The sequence below is a fragment of the Sturnus vulgaris genome, chromosome 9, assembly GCF_052056855.1.
Source record: "Sturnus vulgaris isolate bStuVul1 chromosome 9, bStuVul1.hap1, whole genome shotgun sequence".
Taxonomy (NCBI): Eukaryota; Metazoa; Chordata; class Aves; order Passeriformes; family Sturnidae; genus Sturnus; species Sturnus vulgaris.
Genome location: NC_142251.1, coordinates 6037139 through 6055303, shown reverse-complemented (window position 1 = coordinate 6055303; position 18165 = coordinate 6037139). Strand labels below are relative to the sequence as shown.

At 40.2% G+C, this 18165-nt stretch overlaps 1 protein-coding gene across 5 annotated transcripts in view; it reads right to left on the bottom strand.

The window, feature by feature from the left end:
- EPS15 (epidermal growth factor receptor pathway substrate 15) overlaps window positions 1-17925 on the bottom strand; it is a 64427-nt gene extending 46502 nt beyond the window's left edge. Inside the window, exons 1-2 of one of the 5 annotated variants that reach the window (XM_088169710.1) lie at window positions 17835-17925; window positions 17626-17745 (exon numbers count right to left, since the gene is read on the bottom strand). In XM_088169710.1, the coding sequence (XP_088025836.1) occupies window positions 17626-17706 (81 nt within the window). In that variant the 5' untranslated portion in view covers window positions 17707-17745; window positions 17835-17925. Of the gene's footprint in view, window positions 1-455; window positions 625-17625; window positions 17746-17834 lie in introns of those variants that run through there. The other 4 variants (XM_088169709.1, XM_014870649.2, XM_088169707.1 and 1 more) reach the window with 4 other exon arrangements.
- Between the last annotated feature and the right edge of the window lie 240 nt (window positions 17926-18165).

The window sequence follows — 18165 nt, the reverse complement described above, 5'->3', positions numbered from 1 at the left end:
ACTCCCCGAGCCCGCCTGCTCTCGGCGTTCCGGGACGGGGTTCGCTGGGCTCCAGCCCGGCGCCCCGAGTCCTGCAGAGACAAAAGACGGACCGCGCCGGCCGCCGGCGCAGCCCCGCGCCCCGCCCGCCCAGGGCCGCTCCCCGCGCGGGTCTCCACAGCCCCGGGCAGAGGCACCTGCGGCCGGGCGGGACCCGGTTCCCCCGCCCGTGGCACCCCCGGCTCGCGGCGCGGGGCTGCCCATCCGCCTCCCCTCGCTGCCGTTCTCCATCCCGCAGATACGGACACACCCCCGCCCCGCCGCCACCTGACAGCGGCGGGGCAGCGCTGCGGGGCTGCGGCGGCCGCACAAAGCGCTGGCCCCCCGGGCAGCCCCGCGGCGCTCGGCCGTGCCCGCGGCGGGAGCGGGCGGTGGCGGCCCCGCGGGCGGGCCGGGCGCGCAGCCCCGCTCGGTACCTGTGCCAGGGAGAGGCGCGCGGCCATGCTGTTCCATGCCCCCGGCCGGGCCGCAGGAAGGACGCGCCGAGCCCCGCCACTCGCCGCACAACTTCGGCAACTTCCCCAGCCGGCCCCGGGCAAATCCCGGCACCGGATCCGCGCCCGCCCGCCGGACGGAGCCGGAGCCTCCCCCGCCGCCACACGGCAGCGCAGCCGCGCGCAAAAACGGGCGCGGATTTCCGGAGCCGGAGCCTGCTCGAGGCAGCTGCAGCGAAAACCCGGAGCTGGAATCCTTGGCCTGACACGGTGGCAAACATCCCCCAGTGCCGGCTGCTGGCCTCTCCCTCACCTTCCCTGCTGGCCCTGCTTGTGCTGGAGATGCTTCCAGCATGGTGAACGGTTGCAGTTCTGCAGCCTAGTCATGACACAGGTGGGGGAAGTCCCAAAACAGGAGGTGAACCAGGTCTGGGATCAATTGCAACAGAACTGGGCACAAGGCCCAGGAGGAAGCAGCATGTGAGCCCAGCAGGATGTCCTGACCCGACACATCCTCCCAGCAGTGAGGAGCAGCCCCAGGCTCGGCCTCCTGCTTCCCTCCACTCACAGGAAATTAGACGCCTGCCCAGGCAACTCATTGCTGTACATGTCCTTCTGTCTGTCTGCTTGTACTCAGGGGAACAGTGGCTCTTCTGGGGAAGAGTAAACAGGAGAAAGGGATGAGCAAGCCTTATGGCAGGAGAAACGATGAGACATCACAGGCAACAAAACACAAAGGAGCAAGCTGGAGTGGGGAGTAAATTGCACCACATTCTCCAAACCCATGGGAAACTATTGTGTACAGGCTGGCTGAAAACAATACTTGTGTCACCACTCATTCTCCTGCTCCTCTTGTAGCTGCTCACCTCTTCCCACTGGCTTATTTCCACTCCTACTCTGAGCTCTACGCTACCTCAGCATACATCAGTCACTGAGGGCTGAGGGAAAATGTTCCTATTTTTATACTTTACCTCAAGGTGGTTTAGGCACACATTTAAACTTCAAATGTGCATTCGGAGCAGTATGAGGAAATTAGCTGAAGTCATACTTGATTACTGGAAAGCCTTCCCAACATGCTTTGTTTTCTTTATTTGTTTGTAATTCTCTACCCCTCTGCATTGTTTTTGTCCTCCTCAGCTCAGTTGTGTGCTCATGCCCCACCTCTGCATCCTGACATTCCTCAGCTGGCAGTCATCCTGAGCTGCTAGTGCTCATCATCTGTCGTGAAACGTGGGATCCCTCCTTCCCACCTATTCCTTAATAAAGGATTTACAGAAGCTCTGCTTTACGAACTTGTTTCTGAGCCATTTTTTCAGTAAGAAAAAGAAGATATGGAGGGGAAGAATATAAAAAGCAAACAGAATAGATATAAAAATATTCACACCATTCATATACTCATTGTCACCTCCCTACTCCACCTCACACTTCTCTCATAAGCAAAATCCCTAGAAAACAACATAGATTTTATATTTCTAGGTTGATTTTTTCTTCTTTGATTAAAGTTGGAATACCATCTCAGAATAATTAATAGCTGGAAATTAAACCAGAAGATTGTAATGCTAGAGCTGTGTCTCCTGGGGAGAGCAGTATTTTTGGGAGGGGCTCCCTTGGTAGGCATTTGGGGCTTCTAAGCTGCCATGAGCTCATGTGGGTGCCCTTTGTCAGGTTTTTCCTTCATCTCTCAGTCTTGCAGCTTGGCAGGGACTGGTGGCCTCTCAGGAGAGAGGTTACACCCAGGCTGATGTGTTCTCACTGCAAAGAGAAGGAAAATGCAAAACAGGGACCTGGGATTTGGCTCTGGAGTTGGAGGCTCGATGCCGAGAGCTGCTGTGAGCAGAATTTTGTGGGCAGGCTATCTGGCTCAGCAGTGTTCTTGCTGCTGTTCCCTTTATCTCCTGCGTGTTGCATCAAGTATTTCCCACGAGGTCCAGGAAGGGACCCAAAGCTGCAGCAAGGCTCTGGAACAAGGCTGTTGAGTCAAGGGACTTATGCAGGTCAGCCAGCAGAGCTGTGTCACCCCTGGGTACAATTAAAGCCCAGAGTCCCCTCAGAGCAGAACACTTGTCCAGGAGGGAGGTCTGCTCCAGCCGAATGACTGCTCCTGAGGGCCTGGCCTTCCTGAACATTCCTGTTAGAAAATAAACACAGCAAATTCCCTCCCCATTTTACTCCCTCAATCTGAAATGCACAGCAGTCTGCATCCAGAGAGGCTTTCCACAGAGCTCTCCAAAGCTGCTGCAGCACACTCCAAGTTGCACCTGCAGCTCAGGAACAAGCAGGCAGTGCCAGGTACGTGGTTATGTACCTTCATTCTGGCTGTGCACACTCACAGTCATCAGGTATGACCACTGTGTCCACAGTCACAGGGCAAGAATCACTCAAGGTAACCACTGTGGCCTCTACAAATTAAAATAATAATGAGTTTCATATAATCAACACTGAATTAGTGTGGTCATGTTGATCTGTGCTGTTCATCATTCCGTGCATCTCACAGACAAATTGTCCTGGATGCCTCCAACCACCAGGACAGTTAAAACAACCAGCTCAGAGCCTCAGACATCTCTATAACAATTACAACAGCACTTGTCAGCCTGCTGATGGTGAATGATTGTACTGCAGATTTTCATGAATCTAGAATGACAACTCCCAGAAGAAAACCAGCTCTCTGCTTCTCAGCTGGAATTGAGATGTCATCACCTGACACTGGATCATAAAACTGGACTTCATACTTACTTTCAGCCAAGAGAAAAATCACAGCCACTAAAATTTACTCAAAGCTGTTGGCAGGTTTGCAAAACAATGCCCTCCAATGACCTTTCTTGGCTTAGCCATGAGCAGCTCACCAGGGCTTGGCTAGCATGGAAGAGCTCCAGAAATCTGGAACAGGGGGACTTTTCCAAATGTACTTCTCCTCTTATTTTCTCTTCAGTGGAAACCCCATTCTTCTGTCTCTCCCTTTGCTGACCTCATGAATCTTGACCTTTTGCAATATCTTCTCTGAATTGTGTAAGGAGTTGTGGGATTCTATGCTGGGTTTTCAGAAAAGCTTGTTAAGAACATAAGAAAGTCAAAAGATCAATGAACTGCAAAAACTTCAACAGTTTCATTTTAGATCTTTTTGCATTCAACATAAATTCTCCTGCAGGAAATGTTTATCTGCAATCTGCTCTGTATGAACTGCTATATGATTTTTTTCTTGCAAGATCCTCTACTACAGTGCACTTGATACCCAAAGGACATGGAAAATAGTATTAGCATGCTTTTATTTGTAAGTATAATAGGATTTTCTATGATTCTAAGTACTGGCATTTTGACAAGTAGGTACCAGATCTCAGTGTTCTTTATTGTTTCTTTAAAAGTACAATGCACAAGGTTATGTCTACACTGGACAAACAAGGGACTGCTAACAAATCAAAATTAGCCAAATGGCTGGTGAAGGCTGAGCCTTGCAGCAGTGCAGCAAGCACAGCAGCAGCACAACCATTTTGGTGCAAATTCCCACTGTGAAACACTGTGTAAGAGTATAAAGTGACTTGTTCTGGTACAGCTGAATTTGAAAATGTGCTGCAGCAAGACAGCACAGAAAGGATATCCACCAGTCAGAGTCAAACACTAACAACCTCTGTTTTATAGATCTCCAAATACGTTTGTTAGTAAAGCTGGTAGCATTTTAATCATATCCAATGGTCTCCCCAGACATTACACCTTAAGTGGCCACCTCTTCCTTTCTTAGAGCTTTGTTTACCCTATGGATCAGCACACAGGAAGCCCAAATCAGCAGACAGGCATTTAGTGTGACTTGTTCTGCTCGTTCTAGGAAAGGTGTTACTAGAGCCCATGATCACTCCGAAGGCTCAGAGAGAAATGACTCAGTCCTGCGTCCTGCATTCTTGAGCACTAAATGAGGCACCCAGCTCTCTGGAATTCCAGTGCAAAGCAGAGCAGTAGCTGCAGCATTGTGTAGACAGAATCAAGGATTTAAAGGTAAGAAGAATTAAGCCACTTTGAGTTTTACAGAACAAAAGGAAACATATGCATCAACACACAAAATCCTGGCCAAAAAAAAAAGGAATCACAGTTCTATGATCAAAGAATGTAATGCAAGGGAACCTGCTCACCTGCCCACAGGGCAAACAGACTGTGTTACAATGCACAGGTTTCAGAGAGCCAAGCAATACCCATGTTCCTGATGCAGAACAGCATTTCCCACACCTAGGTTACTGAAAGATCCCTCCTGAGAAATAAAGAAGATCATCATACAAACTTGGACAGCCTTTGGACTGAGGGCACCTTTCATCAGAAACCTCGGAGTATTTTCCAGGACTAGTGACACAAGCTGGTTTAGGAAGTCACGACTGCAGGTGTGCCTTTATCTAGAAATCCACCCCAGGACATGCTTTGTGTGCTCTTTACATTTTATGCAGCTGCAAGTTTTCTAGACAAAGGGTAACAGATAGGGTGCTATGTTTTAAGGCCACAAGAGAACACTAAAATCATCTAGCCAGACTCCAATCTGTAGAGATCTGTTAATTTCTGAGTTTCTTTTGTATAAAACATGTAATCTGTGAGTCCTACAGTGTATCTTCTAGGAGGATGTCCAGTTACTAGAGTATGTAGATGGATCATTTTGAAATCTGCATAGGAATTATCTATTAATTCATCTTGTGCTGTGCTCTTGGCTTCTTAAGGTGGTTTGCAGAGTTTCAAAGTTACAGCAGCTTTGAAAGTGTTTCAAAGTAGGTTTTGGGATGATCAAATTCATACAAAACTGTAGCAATATTTCTTCATCTGCATATTTCTTCATCTCTAAAGTGTTTTCTGTTCAGATGTTCAGAAGTATTTGAATATATCTGAATTTAATTCCTTCATCTGGCAGAAACAGAGTACAGTATGGAATCATTGTACCTCTTTGTTTTGTAAAATGATGCCATCTATATTGCCGGTATTCAGAAATCCAAAGGCTAAAATTATTTTTGAACTGAAGTAATTAGAAAGAACAATCTTGAATTTTATTAAGAGAATGGTAAAATTGAAAATAACTTGAACAGGGCATGAGTGAATCTCTTTAATCATATTTGATTAAAGAGTTGGCAATCTGAAATGCAGCAGTACAGATCTATGCTATTTTAAAACATACACAATTTATCTTTTCATTAAGACTGTAAGTATATATCTCAAACTGATTTATTTAGCCAGTTTCATGGGGCTACACCTCATGTTGCAGAAGAATAAGAGAAAATGTAGATATATACAAGAGGTCAGCTTGACCTCTAGATAATCAGCTGGATGACTGACAGCAGAATGACATTTTTCATTCAAGACCATATTTGAGATGCAGAAAAATCTTCAACAGGCATTAATTTGACATGTCCAGCTAATGCAGCAGTTGAGATTTCGCTGTTCCTTGAACAGTTTAATACATGTTCTGACAGAAATAGAACAAGCAATAGCACTGCTGAAACAGCACCAGTCTTCATTATAAATTAAACACATCGATATCGTAGTGTGTAGTGTATATTAAACAAAATGAGGATTGAAAACTACTATGCTTACAAAGCAGCAGGCAGAAAAGCTTTTACCAACAGTTTCTTCTGTTCCCTGTTTCCTTAGGCATGTTTTCTGTACTATAAATCCAGGAAACACATTGCTCACCTTTCTGAAACAACTGAAAGATTATTGTGTTTTAAGAAAACAGAAAACATTAAAAAAATATAATCTACACACTGAATTCCCAACATTCCCCTAACCTAGAATTAGTTCACTCAGCCCTTCACAAAGACTATTAATTAATTTCAGAATTATAAGGTAGGTGAAGAAATTAGATAAAAGAGCATTTAGTATTTTTTCTTCTCATTAAATGGTTTATCTTTAAGACAAACTCCTGACTGTTAATGGTAAAAGACCATTTTTATGGCATTACTGTAACTCTTGATACTAGCAAGTGTTTCTTCTTGAGATTTCCTTACTTGTCCTCCCAATTATTTTCATCTTCTTATCTATTATTACCTTCTCCACTTTCTTTCATTTTCATCTAGTCTTAATTACAACCATAATAATGTCAAAATGGTTCAGAAAGTATTAAAACAAAATAACAACAATGCAATAACATTGGTCATAAGACAAAAAAACTTTCACAAATAATAGTAACCTACTATGGCAAACCAGCCTTCAAGCTGAGCAATTCAGGTACCAACATTTAAATCATATTTTTTAATTCATCCTTATTCAGGACAACACAATGTTCATATTTAATTTTACACTAATAGTTAAAACTTCTCCTAACTGTAAATCATATTCCACTTGCTTTCAGCAATGAAGTCTCTCATGTATAGGAGCAGCAGTGACAGAACAGAGATCTCAGTTGGGTTAAGGTAGTGAGTGCCAAAGGTTCAGTGAGGAGATGAGTCAAAAGCCTCAACAATAGTGGAAAATCAATCACATTAAAAAATGTGTTAATGTTTTAGCCCTCAGAGTAGACAAAGAGATGATTTGATCTTTTTAGTTAACCTTGATCAAGTGACCTTTAAAACTGTGGTTTTGCTGCTATGGAAAAGATCACAAATTATTGACAAATATGGTGAGAAGCAAGAGCAAAGCATTGCTTTCCTACATCAGTATAAGTGCTCAGAGCTTTAAATGAGCCTGCAGGTTGCACTCTGTGAAAGCTATCAAATACCAAATTGCAGTGCTCTTTCTGCAGGCAGAAGGAATTTCCACAGATGCCTTTTCAGCTGCACTTCCCCTTCTCAAAAGCACAATTCTGCTGTATGTCCATAAATGAGAAAGCACCATGTGGATTTTTTTTTATTTACAGCCCTGTGGCAGGGAGTGGAATCTGTTCTGTTACTTGGCCAACTATTGCACAACATCAGCAGGCAAAAATGTTCCTTTAAGTGCAACACATATAATCCCACTGGTGTCAACACATAAGACTAAGGAATGTTTCCTTAAAACCTCTCTTTGTTTTTTGTACTCCTGAATAATTGACATGTAATTAAATATTTTCATTCTTCTACATCAGGTTGGTACTATCAATATTAGAGTGTAACTTGACTGATGAGATCGAACCAAAATACATTTGCCTTTATGAAAAATATTTTAAGCACATACAATAAATATCATTGCTAAGTATTAAAGACTGAATATTCTTTTATTGCTGTAAAGTACAACAGCAATAAATAGTTCACAATTCAAAATATGTTCTCATTTGATTGCACACACAGTGCAATTAAAATATTAAACATTCTTAAATATGACCAAGTTATTTGCTTAATGACTGATTTGTTTACTGGTTTGGTTGGTTGGTTGATTTTGTTTGGGTTTTTTTTAAGATTAATTTGCAGAAGTAATGGAGCAGTGATTCAGCCTCAATGGAATTGTAAAGGTGTGCATGTAACTGATCAGATGCAAAAGAGCATTAATGGAATTTGAACTCCATCAGCTGACAAGGACTTGCTTTCCTCTGTGCCACCTTATGTTCCTGTCCTTTTAGGTGTAATAAAAAACATCTCACCTGTTGAACAGGTGAAGCTAATACAGCTATAAGCAGATATAGCTATACAACAACTACAAAGTGAAAGTCTGGTGATCATTCATAAAAAATGGTTTTTTTAATGATTTTTAATAGCATTTAAAACAGCTGTGGTAAATAATTCCAGTGTAACCATCACTGTGACTCTGAAAAATATATCATGGATTCAGTAGCTTCACAACAGTCTTTCAATCAAACTTGATGTCTTTACAAATAAAATTCCATTTAAATATATTTTAGTTTTAAAAATGCACTGCAGAATCTGAAAGACTCTTTCAGCTCCTACTGTTATTGGTAATAATAATTTAAACGAGATTCACAAAATATGAGAAGCAGTTGAAGAATGTAATTTATAAATATCTTCATCAGATTACCAAAATTATTGATGATGATGCACAAGCATCAAACCCACTAAGATTTTTCAGATCCCCATATCAATTTAATTTGTTGAATCAGTTCAATGACAAATAAATGTGACCTTCTCTAGAAGGACAGCCCCCCTCCCTCGCCCCCCAGGTGCTCACAAGACAAAGATATATCAGGTATAAAACTGACACAAAGAACACTGAGCTCCAAAGGAGAAAAGTATCAAAGTTTTAGGTATAAAATAGAGACAGAAGCCATATAAGGTAGGTAAGGTCAGATAGCTGGATGAGTTTGGTAGAAACAGAAGATATATTCTCCTGAAAGAATCTCCATGATTCAAAAGATGTTCAAATTCCATCCCAAACTGAAACATTCTTGATTGTCAGTCTCTTTATGTTTAGTGAAGATACCTAATTTGTTCCTGTTGAAATCAAGTTTACTGTAATGATTTTCCTTACAGAAATACCTGTACAAAATGATTTAATTAATTTCTCTCTCCTCATGATAGCATTAATGATGGTAAATTACATATATACAGATAAGCATGAGGAAAAAACACTCCAAAATCATCAGTAGAGCTATTTAGTTAACTGTAAAATGAATATATAGATGAGTTGCTTAATTTAGCTCAACTCCAATTCTTCCACGTAGGGAATAAATCCCAGGCTAAAAATTAGCTGTGGATCTCCTACAGAGGACTGCAGAACAGATCCATGCTGTGCTAGATGGCACAACTGCCAGCCCAAAAATATAAATCATGCAGGTTCCTTGTAGAGAGAGGAAAACCTGTATTGTTGTATTTATAAATACAGGTATATAATTACTAATTAAAAGAATGAAACAGAAGACCTTAGGTGGGAGTGTGTGGTGGTTTTATGTGTGTTTTAACTATATTTATCATGTGTATTGGACAACAAATTGAAGCAGATGCTACAGCCAGGACTTTTTGCTGCCAATGAGGCTTGAAAGGGGAAAAGTATCCAAAGATTGCTTCAAGGACATGGATAAGGAAACTTCTGGTCAAAGTCTCTGACAGCAGCATAGAAGCTTGGATTGCTTCCTTGGGTTTCTAAATCCCTCCACGGATATGTTTCCAATCAGGCTACTGGAAATTACTGTATTTTTAATTTAATTTCCACTTCAAGAAGCATGGTAGGGGCAGGACAGGCAGCTTGGCATGTATAACAACTGGCACAGATGAAAGCCAGCCAGATGGCATTAGGCTAAAAGAGTTCTCTTGCCCAAAATACAGCACCCACGTCCTTGGCAGATTCTAAAACCAGCACAGAATGTCTCTGTCTCCCTTTACCATTATCACACAGCTGACTTTTATATTACATATCTGCAGCTCTGATCCCTGCCCTTACAGCTTTGCAATAACTTCACAAATTTCTCATATGAGGAGAGCACTTAACAGGACTCAACAAGGAAAAAATTTTAATTAGACCTCTTTTTCTCTCAGGTAACTCAATTTTTTAACATTGATGGAATAATATTCATCAATTCCTGTAGCTCTTTGGGGATTACTGATTTAAAATAAAAGAATTTAATACTTGAATAAGCAATGTAATATGAAGATCTATTTTTTTGCAGATGAGCAGATTAAATATATCACAAAAAGTAAAACGCCTCAAGTTTTAGTTGTTGCACATTTAATTGCACATATACAGTTATTTGATTAAATGAACTATGTGAGCTACTTGAAGCAAGAATATCTCCAAGCTCAATCTAATGTCATAATTAAGACTCCTCATGTACATTGAGTAAGATCTGCCCAAACAATACACTATATCCACATTTGGTCAATGTTTGTTCACAATTTATTATAAACTATACTGAAGTCTGATTCCCATTGCCAGAGGACTCAAACTTTGCTAATAATGCAGTCTGGGGGGTTTGCTTAATGTGAAAACCTGTAAAAAAGAAATATAATTATCTAGAAAAATGATCTGCATTTATCCCTCAAATAAAAAAGTGCATTTTAAAAAGTGACAAAACTGCATTTATCCCTCACATCTCCTGGTTGGTTCTAGATTTACCATTCCTTCCATCACAGCACTATGTGAGCCAAATTTTCTTCTCCTGCACAACTGCACAACTGCTATCCAAGTCCATGGGTTCAGAGAATTTCATGAAGAGCAGAGTCTCATGTCAGCCTCTACTGCTTGCAAGGAAATCTCCTCTATCTCCAGCCACCAGGAGATTCAACAGCCACAGGAGTTCTGCACAGTGCTCATGAGAGGGAAGTAAAGTGTTCCCCTGAAAACTGGACAAGGAAATGCCTAAAATTGCAAGCTGACTGAAAGAGTAAAAGGAATTGAGTCAGCATTCTGGGAAAGGAAGGAAAAGGGAGGGGTGGAACAAGCAGTATATTTTGTATATTCTTAAAAAAAAAAAAAAGTTCAAAGCATATACCATGAAAAAGATAAGTGCTACTAGTATGCCATAAATAATGTAAGATTCACATAATGCACCATTAAAGTTTATGGATCAAATCCTCTTTCCTGGCCATGATGTACTCAGGCATAACAAAGACTCTCACAGAGTTGGTTACAGCTTTCTGATTCACTACCCAGCCCAGTTCATCTCTGGCACTGAGATGGGACTAGAGATGATTCATTAATGGAGGGAGCCAGATTGCAATTTCTCTCCCCTACAATCCCTTTAAGACACTGTTTAAAGGGGCTGTAAAACTGGCTAATATATCACCTCTTAGTTAATTCAGAACTTTTCCATCTAGAAGAGAAATTTCCTGGACCTTGGGTGCTTTTCTCTTGTTTTGCCTTGTCTGAGCGTAGTGAACAAGGCCTAAGGCTTTCCCCTTCTAAGCTCCTTCCAGCTGTGTGAATGCTTCCATTTGTCCCAAATAAACAGAGTTTATTTGGATGTGTCATGCACATGTACATGCACATCCATGCTTACTGATCACTAAACTGCAAAGCCAATTCAAATTTCTTGTGTTCAGGGGAACTGTAAGCCTGGGTGCAATGTGCCCTCTGAGCATGCATAATCTGAAACAGATGGCTCAACAGATGAGCTGCCAAACACTCAAGGCCAATTCAAATGCCATCCAAAAGTAAAAGTTATGTGGGATAAAAGTTTTCCTTGTCCCACTTCAGATAAACAGGGCCTATCAGCTTGGAAGATGATTCTTTCTCATTTTCTGCTTGTCTACTTATTCTTTTCAAATATGGCATGCTCTAGGAAACAAATTCAGTTTTACCAGCTGCCAGCATTTTCAATCTCTTGTTTGGGTTTTTTTTTCAATAAAGCACCATACTCTGGAGTGAAGAGATTGCAGGGTTCTTTGAGCTTAAGTTAAAAAACAAGGCCGACAAGAAAAGAGGAAAATACAGGAACTTTCTGGACTTCAAGGTTGCAAAGAAAAGGTTGAAAATATGAACCCTTTAGAAACGAAATTCATTTTTAACTCGTGCTGTGGTTGGCAGGGCTTAAGCACAAATAAATAATTTAAATTGCATGAAATATGAAGTGCATTGATTTCCCATTTAAACACTGATACGTGGTACTAGAGAGCTCTCCCCAGCTTGTGATACTTCCCGGCTTTTCCACAGGACTCCCTGCCTATAGCTTGCCTAAGTGGAGGCATTGTTCCTGCAGGCATTATCATGCCTTAGGCAATGCCTTCAGTGTAAAGTAAACCTGATTTGAAGCTACCATATGACTTGATTTTCCCAGAAAGACCATTTTTTGACACCTGGATTTTTTTCCTGAGGGTGCACACACACACACACACACACACACACACACACACACACACACACACACACACATCTATGTCCATATATTTCTATTAATCTGTCCATCTCCCCAGACTCTCTGTCTAGGTGTCTGAATTTCTTAACACCAGGAATCCTGACACCAGACTATTAAATACATTCAAAAAACCCAGACTATGGCAGATTGCATACTGCAGAGTTTCGGTGTGCATGAAAAAAAATGAACATTTCCAAAAAGTAATTACACAGTCTGAGCACTCACAGTACAGAATATGCCCATGTTGCTGCTGGGAACAGAAATGACAGCCATCACTTGAGTCAGCCAAGCACCACTGAGATCAGTCACACTGCAGAACATTACCTATGCTTCACACTGCACCAGCTGACACCACACTGATTATCCCCTGAAATGTTTCAAGTACTACAGTACTACAGTTAAGGATTTGTGAGTGTAGAAGGTTCAAGCTAAAACACACAAAGAAATTGTAAATTAACTCCACATTCAAGACAAAGGGTGTAAGATTGGTCCACTACCTAAAAGAAAAATTGCCATCTCTGTGTTTTAGAAATTCTGTGCAATGAGTAAATATAATGCATGGACTATAGCAATTGAATGTAAGCTATGACTGCTGTTATTTAGCAAATTAAGTTCTCATTCAAAAGTGTGAAGCCAAATAGATATAATATTGTACAGACAGATGGGTTAATGTTATCAGTACGTGACAGCTGGATCAGGGAAAACTCTGTGTAGGATTTTGTTTTCTCTAAAATTGACAGATATGTAAGCCAAAATGTGAAAGACAGATAAGACAACAGCTCATTTGCTACTGGTTTTGCTGTATTGAGAGGAGCTGTATGTGTCCTGTATTTGTCAGACTGGAAACATAAAGCAGAGAGTGTAATGCTAATGATACACTCAGATCCTCCTCTTTTACTTATGCATTATGAATAGCAGAGCTTAACTGGGTAGATACGTGCTTTAATCTCTAAGTCAGTGTGATAAATTTTTCTTTTGATTATGTATGTGTAACTACATCAACACCAAAGGAACACAAAAGTGTGAACAACGTTTGGGCTGTTTGGCCTGGAGTGGAAACATCCAACTAAACTCGTGCTTTTCTTTGCTGGTAGCTTATTTCCAAAGGCTCAAGGCTTCTAATCTCCAAACTATATTGCACATTTGACCAGTAAATTAGAACAAACTATTTATTGTGTATACCTCAAGTAAACACACCACTGGAAGAGACTACAGTGTCCTAAACATTATCAACTTCAGCTTATGCTATGCAAATCCAAGTTTCACTGTACACTGCAGATTTTTTATTGCTAGACTTCCTTCGAAGTGCATTCCTTACAAGCTTATTTTCAAAAACTAATTCTCTTGGGCAATGGAAAGCAAATTATGTAACTCTCCATTCTGTCAATTGTCCAGAGAATTTACTTAACTCCAGTAGCATTTAGAGATTTTAAAATTAATGTTATTGCAGGACTTTCTTAGAAGTTACATTGCAGTTCCTGCTGCAATAGTTTATTGGGGCACTGGGAAGTTCACAGATTGAACTTTTGAAACTTGGAAGCAAACAGATGCAACAAGGCCTGGATTTTCTTGGCTTACAAAGTGAGTAACAGAGCTGCCCTGTGTGTGCTGCTGCCTACGAGCTGAGTAGGATTTCCTTTGTTTCAGTCCATGACATCTGAGTGTATTTCAACAGTTCTGAGCAACTTCAGCTTCAGCAAAAATCAGCAAAACTGTTCATGCTGGAGAAGAGGCAAAGTAAGGTCTGAAAGCTAAAATGTAAAAATTAGGCTACGATATTATTAAAGATCCCACAGAAATCCCACTCTTATACTGAAAAAAGCTCTGACAACCCAAAACTCTCCTTGAAATAATAGTTAAAGAGTCCTTTGGTGAATATAAGTCCCTAAATGAAAATAAGAACATAATATAAAAATAGCAGTAATGGCTCAGAAGAAAGGTCTAAACAGTCCAATATCCTGTCTGCAGCTGTGGCAATAGCCAATAGCTATGGAAAATTGTAGGAGTGGGAAAGGCAGTGAGACTGCTCTGGTGTACTTCTCAAACTTCCAATGATTTACAGCTCAGAAGTCACCTGAGCTGGAGTGAATTCCTGTGAGTGGTTGTTTTTTACTTTAGACACCAGCTTAATGTATCCTATAATATGTCTGAGGCTTTTGACTTCATCCTACCAAAGGATGAAACCTCACCAGGGTGTTCAAGGGCTTTCCCTCATCCTTGAACTTGGGTTTTCTTCCTGCTCATACCAAGCTGATGGAGCTGCAGGAGGTGCTGCTCTGAACTGAGCTCTCACTTCATCTGGAGATCTGATGTAGCTGCATTCTGCACGAGTCTGCCAGTTCACACATAAGTGGAATATTCTCCTGACAGCTCCCAAGAGCTGACACGGTAGCAAAACACCCATTTGCTTTCTAAATCCTGGTGCAAGTGCACATCATGATTTTTGGGGAGCAGTCTGAGTTTATTTGTCTGTTCTGGTGGCTACTTATTTTTCTTCTACTAAATTAGTTTTCCCCTTCTTTTTTCATTTCTCATAAAGAGAGAATTGAGTAGGATGAAACAAATAATTTCTGCATTTTTGCTTTCATCAGAAAAAGGAGAAAGCAAATCCTTTAAGTAAGCATGAAAAAGGATTTTTTCATTCTAAGATAAGAAGAAAGAAATATTCTCCAGTATTTGGTAGGATTAACTTTGCTAGTTTTGTTTCTTATTCTTACACAAGAAACAGTAACCCTAAAGAAAAATCTTTGTGGCATCCCAAAATCAGGGCAGTATTAAATGAGGGCTTATATTGTTCATGGACTCCTCCTATATACAAATACCTGGGAGTGATGCTAGACCTCAAGAAAATTTATTTTACCTTAAATTCCAGAAGAAAATGTAGAGGAGACAGAAACTGATTCTACATTGACACAATGGAAACTTAGTTTTAACAGATACCCCTTAAATACTTCCAGTTATGGAAATTAAATGAGCAATAAAGGCACACGTTTACTTATGTATTATGATGGATTGCTCAGCTCTAGGTCTCCTTGACTTTACTTTTATCCTTCCTTTCATCACCTATTTAATACCCTAAAAACTACCACAGTCAGATGTTTGTTATTTACCCGGACAAAAAAAAAAAAAAGGGGAAAAAATATAGAGGAAAATATATTTTTCCTTCAGATTTTATCATGACTTTGTACCATCAAGTATGGACACTGCTCATAACAGCCTAAAAATATGCATATATTTTGGAACCTACTTGTATGTATAACCATCAGTTTTAAATACTACGTTTGATATTGCTGTATCTATTAATAACAAATAAATACAGTGTATAAAGAAAAACAAACAGTCCTTAACTGAAAATAAACACAGCGTATAATCCTTATGATTAGTGACAATATTGTAAAATATTAATTGAGTTCTTACCTTTTCCCTTGGTAAATTTGCTACACATCAAACTCTACACATTAAACTCTACTGTAAGTGTAAATTTTGTGAAAAGATGATGATGGATGTATTGCATTCTTGCTAAACTGACTACAAAGAGCATGTAACCTCATTTGAAACATATTAATAGGGCAAACACCATGTAAAAAGGTGATGGTGAGAAAGCTTTGGGAAAAGAGATGATGCTTATTTGCCTTTTTGTAGCAGTGGGCTGCATACCACAGCTGCAATGAAGGAAACATTCCAGTTGAGCAGCATTCCTCTGTATCTTTTCAAAGTCTTTGTGGAGGCTAAAGTAGGAATCACTTACTTGTGGCTGAGAAAATAGCAGGGACTCGTGCATTAAATTTTAAATACATTCTGCCCAGAGGATGATAAGATGTTTAAATCAAATGATGAGACATTACCCATCTAAGAAATGCATTAGGAGTATGAAATGGGATTCAGCATGCCGTGAATTCTAAATTCCTGTACTCAGCAAAGAATCATAGACTCCTACAATACCAGGTTGGAATTACCATATTATGCTCAAGGATAATATGGTTCATTCTTTCTTGGCCTAAGTACAGACTAGACAATATGGCCCAGCACTTTGCTCACCCTGAATTTTAGAAGTGTCCATGGGCTGTTGATCTCAAGAGTAAATTATGATATTGTAAGTTTTATAATAAAATAATACAAAGATTACAATGAATTGTTCACCAAAATTCATTCCAGCATTTTTCTACTTGCTAGATTGATTTTCAGATTACCAGAGCTCAGCCAGTGTGGAGATGGAAAATAGCCTGTATAACTATTTCTTCAGTATAAAGGCGTGCTTTCCCCATTAAATTTTTACTGCTATTAATGTCTTCCTCTCAGAACACTGAAGATCTCACGAGTGATCAGGATATGTGGGAGGAATTCTTTGTACTCTGAATGAAGTGAGTGCAGAAGATAATCACATTTCTTAACAGCCAAGCCACTCAACAAGCCCAGAAATGTACTTCTTGAAGAGATGTTGAGTCCTGAAGTGTCAGTCTACAATCCTGCAACTCCCAGATAATGTTATGTCAAAGCATCCTGCAAAACCGGAATTTACTCTTAAGAGGCCCCACACCAAAATTTTAAGTTTTGTTACTGTTTCAAAGGTACACCAATTTATAATGTCCTTAAAACGTGTTTCTCTGTAGACCTTGTAAAAGGATTTGGCCATTAGGTGAGTCACTGGAGTTGTTTAACTGAGCACCTCCACGCCCTGTTTTCAACACACTGCAACAAGATCTGAGAAACTTCTCCCAGTCCTGCCAAATGTCGGTGCCAGCGAGGTGAGTCAGCTGCGTCTTTGCTGCATCATCCCTCTGACAGACATTGCTACCAGAGAGGATCAAATAACTACACACAGAATAAATCTCAGTTTCAGCATCATCTCTATCTTAAATGCAAGAGAGAGTTTTCAGCTCTGTCTTAAATGGTATCACCGTTTGGCTGAATATATTCCATGGACTTTGGGTAACTGGCTCCAATATTCCAGTGCTCTCCAGGGCAGCTCTAAATACACCACGGAAGGATGAGATTTTGAACAGGCAGACCTGATGTTCAAAAAGAAAAGCCCCTTCTCTTGTGAACTTACACCAAACACAGCCATAAGCAATAAGCAGAAATAGAACAGGGATACTGAGACTTGATGACTTGATTCCCATACGACCTCCTGTAATTTGATTTTTTACAGAATATGCTAATATGGAGTCATTTAGAAGACTCAGAAAGGTCTGCTTAGCCCTCAACGACATTCCTCATCCCTGACCTAGAGGAATTTATGACAATCCATTAAAATCAGAGATAAACTAGATTAAAATGGACAGATTTGGGAAAATGTATCACTAATGGCTTTTATTTCATAGAATCATAGAGGAATTGGCAAGAAAGGCACAAGAGAATTATTTGTTTGCCTCAGAAACCAGCTACTGTCCTCCTTCCACTGTCTTGTTGATTTTTTTCATAAATATTTGTATTAAAACCAGTGACAGTATAATAAATCTATTCAGTAAATCTACTTACAATGGCACTTACTGTCATACTTGATTTAATTATCCTCTTTGAAGAATGACTGCTTGTCGGGTGAAGGTGATTCTCTCCCATCTATCTCCCTTTCTGTAATCCCCTAAACCAAACATAATTCTGAAGAAATAAAATAAAAAATGCTTAGGCTCTGACAGCGCTCCTATTCTTAGTGTAGTTGGGATGTGCATAGAGGGACTAGAAAATACCTGTAAAGGACAGTAGCTGGAGACTGAGGATGACACAGAATGCTCCATCTTCTACTTGGTTGTAGTTTATTACTGCATCTGTTACTCGTAAAAAATAAAATGGAGGGAATGTTTCCCTGAAGGTACAAATAAAAGACATTACTTGCTATCAACAAGCAAAAAAAGAATCATTCACTATCAGGCTAAAACATAAATTTTTAATTATGATGACAACGTTATCAGTAGTTGACACAGTGAACTTACAGGACAAGCAACATAAAATTAAACTACCAGCACATTTCTGAAGTTGGATAAGAAACTGAAACAAAACGTTATTTGTTCCCTTGCAAAT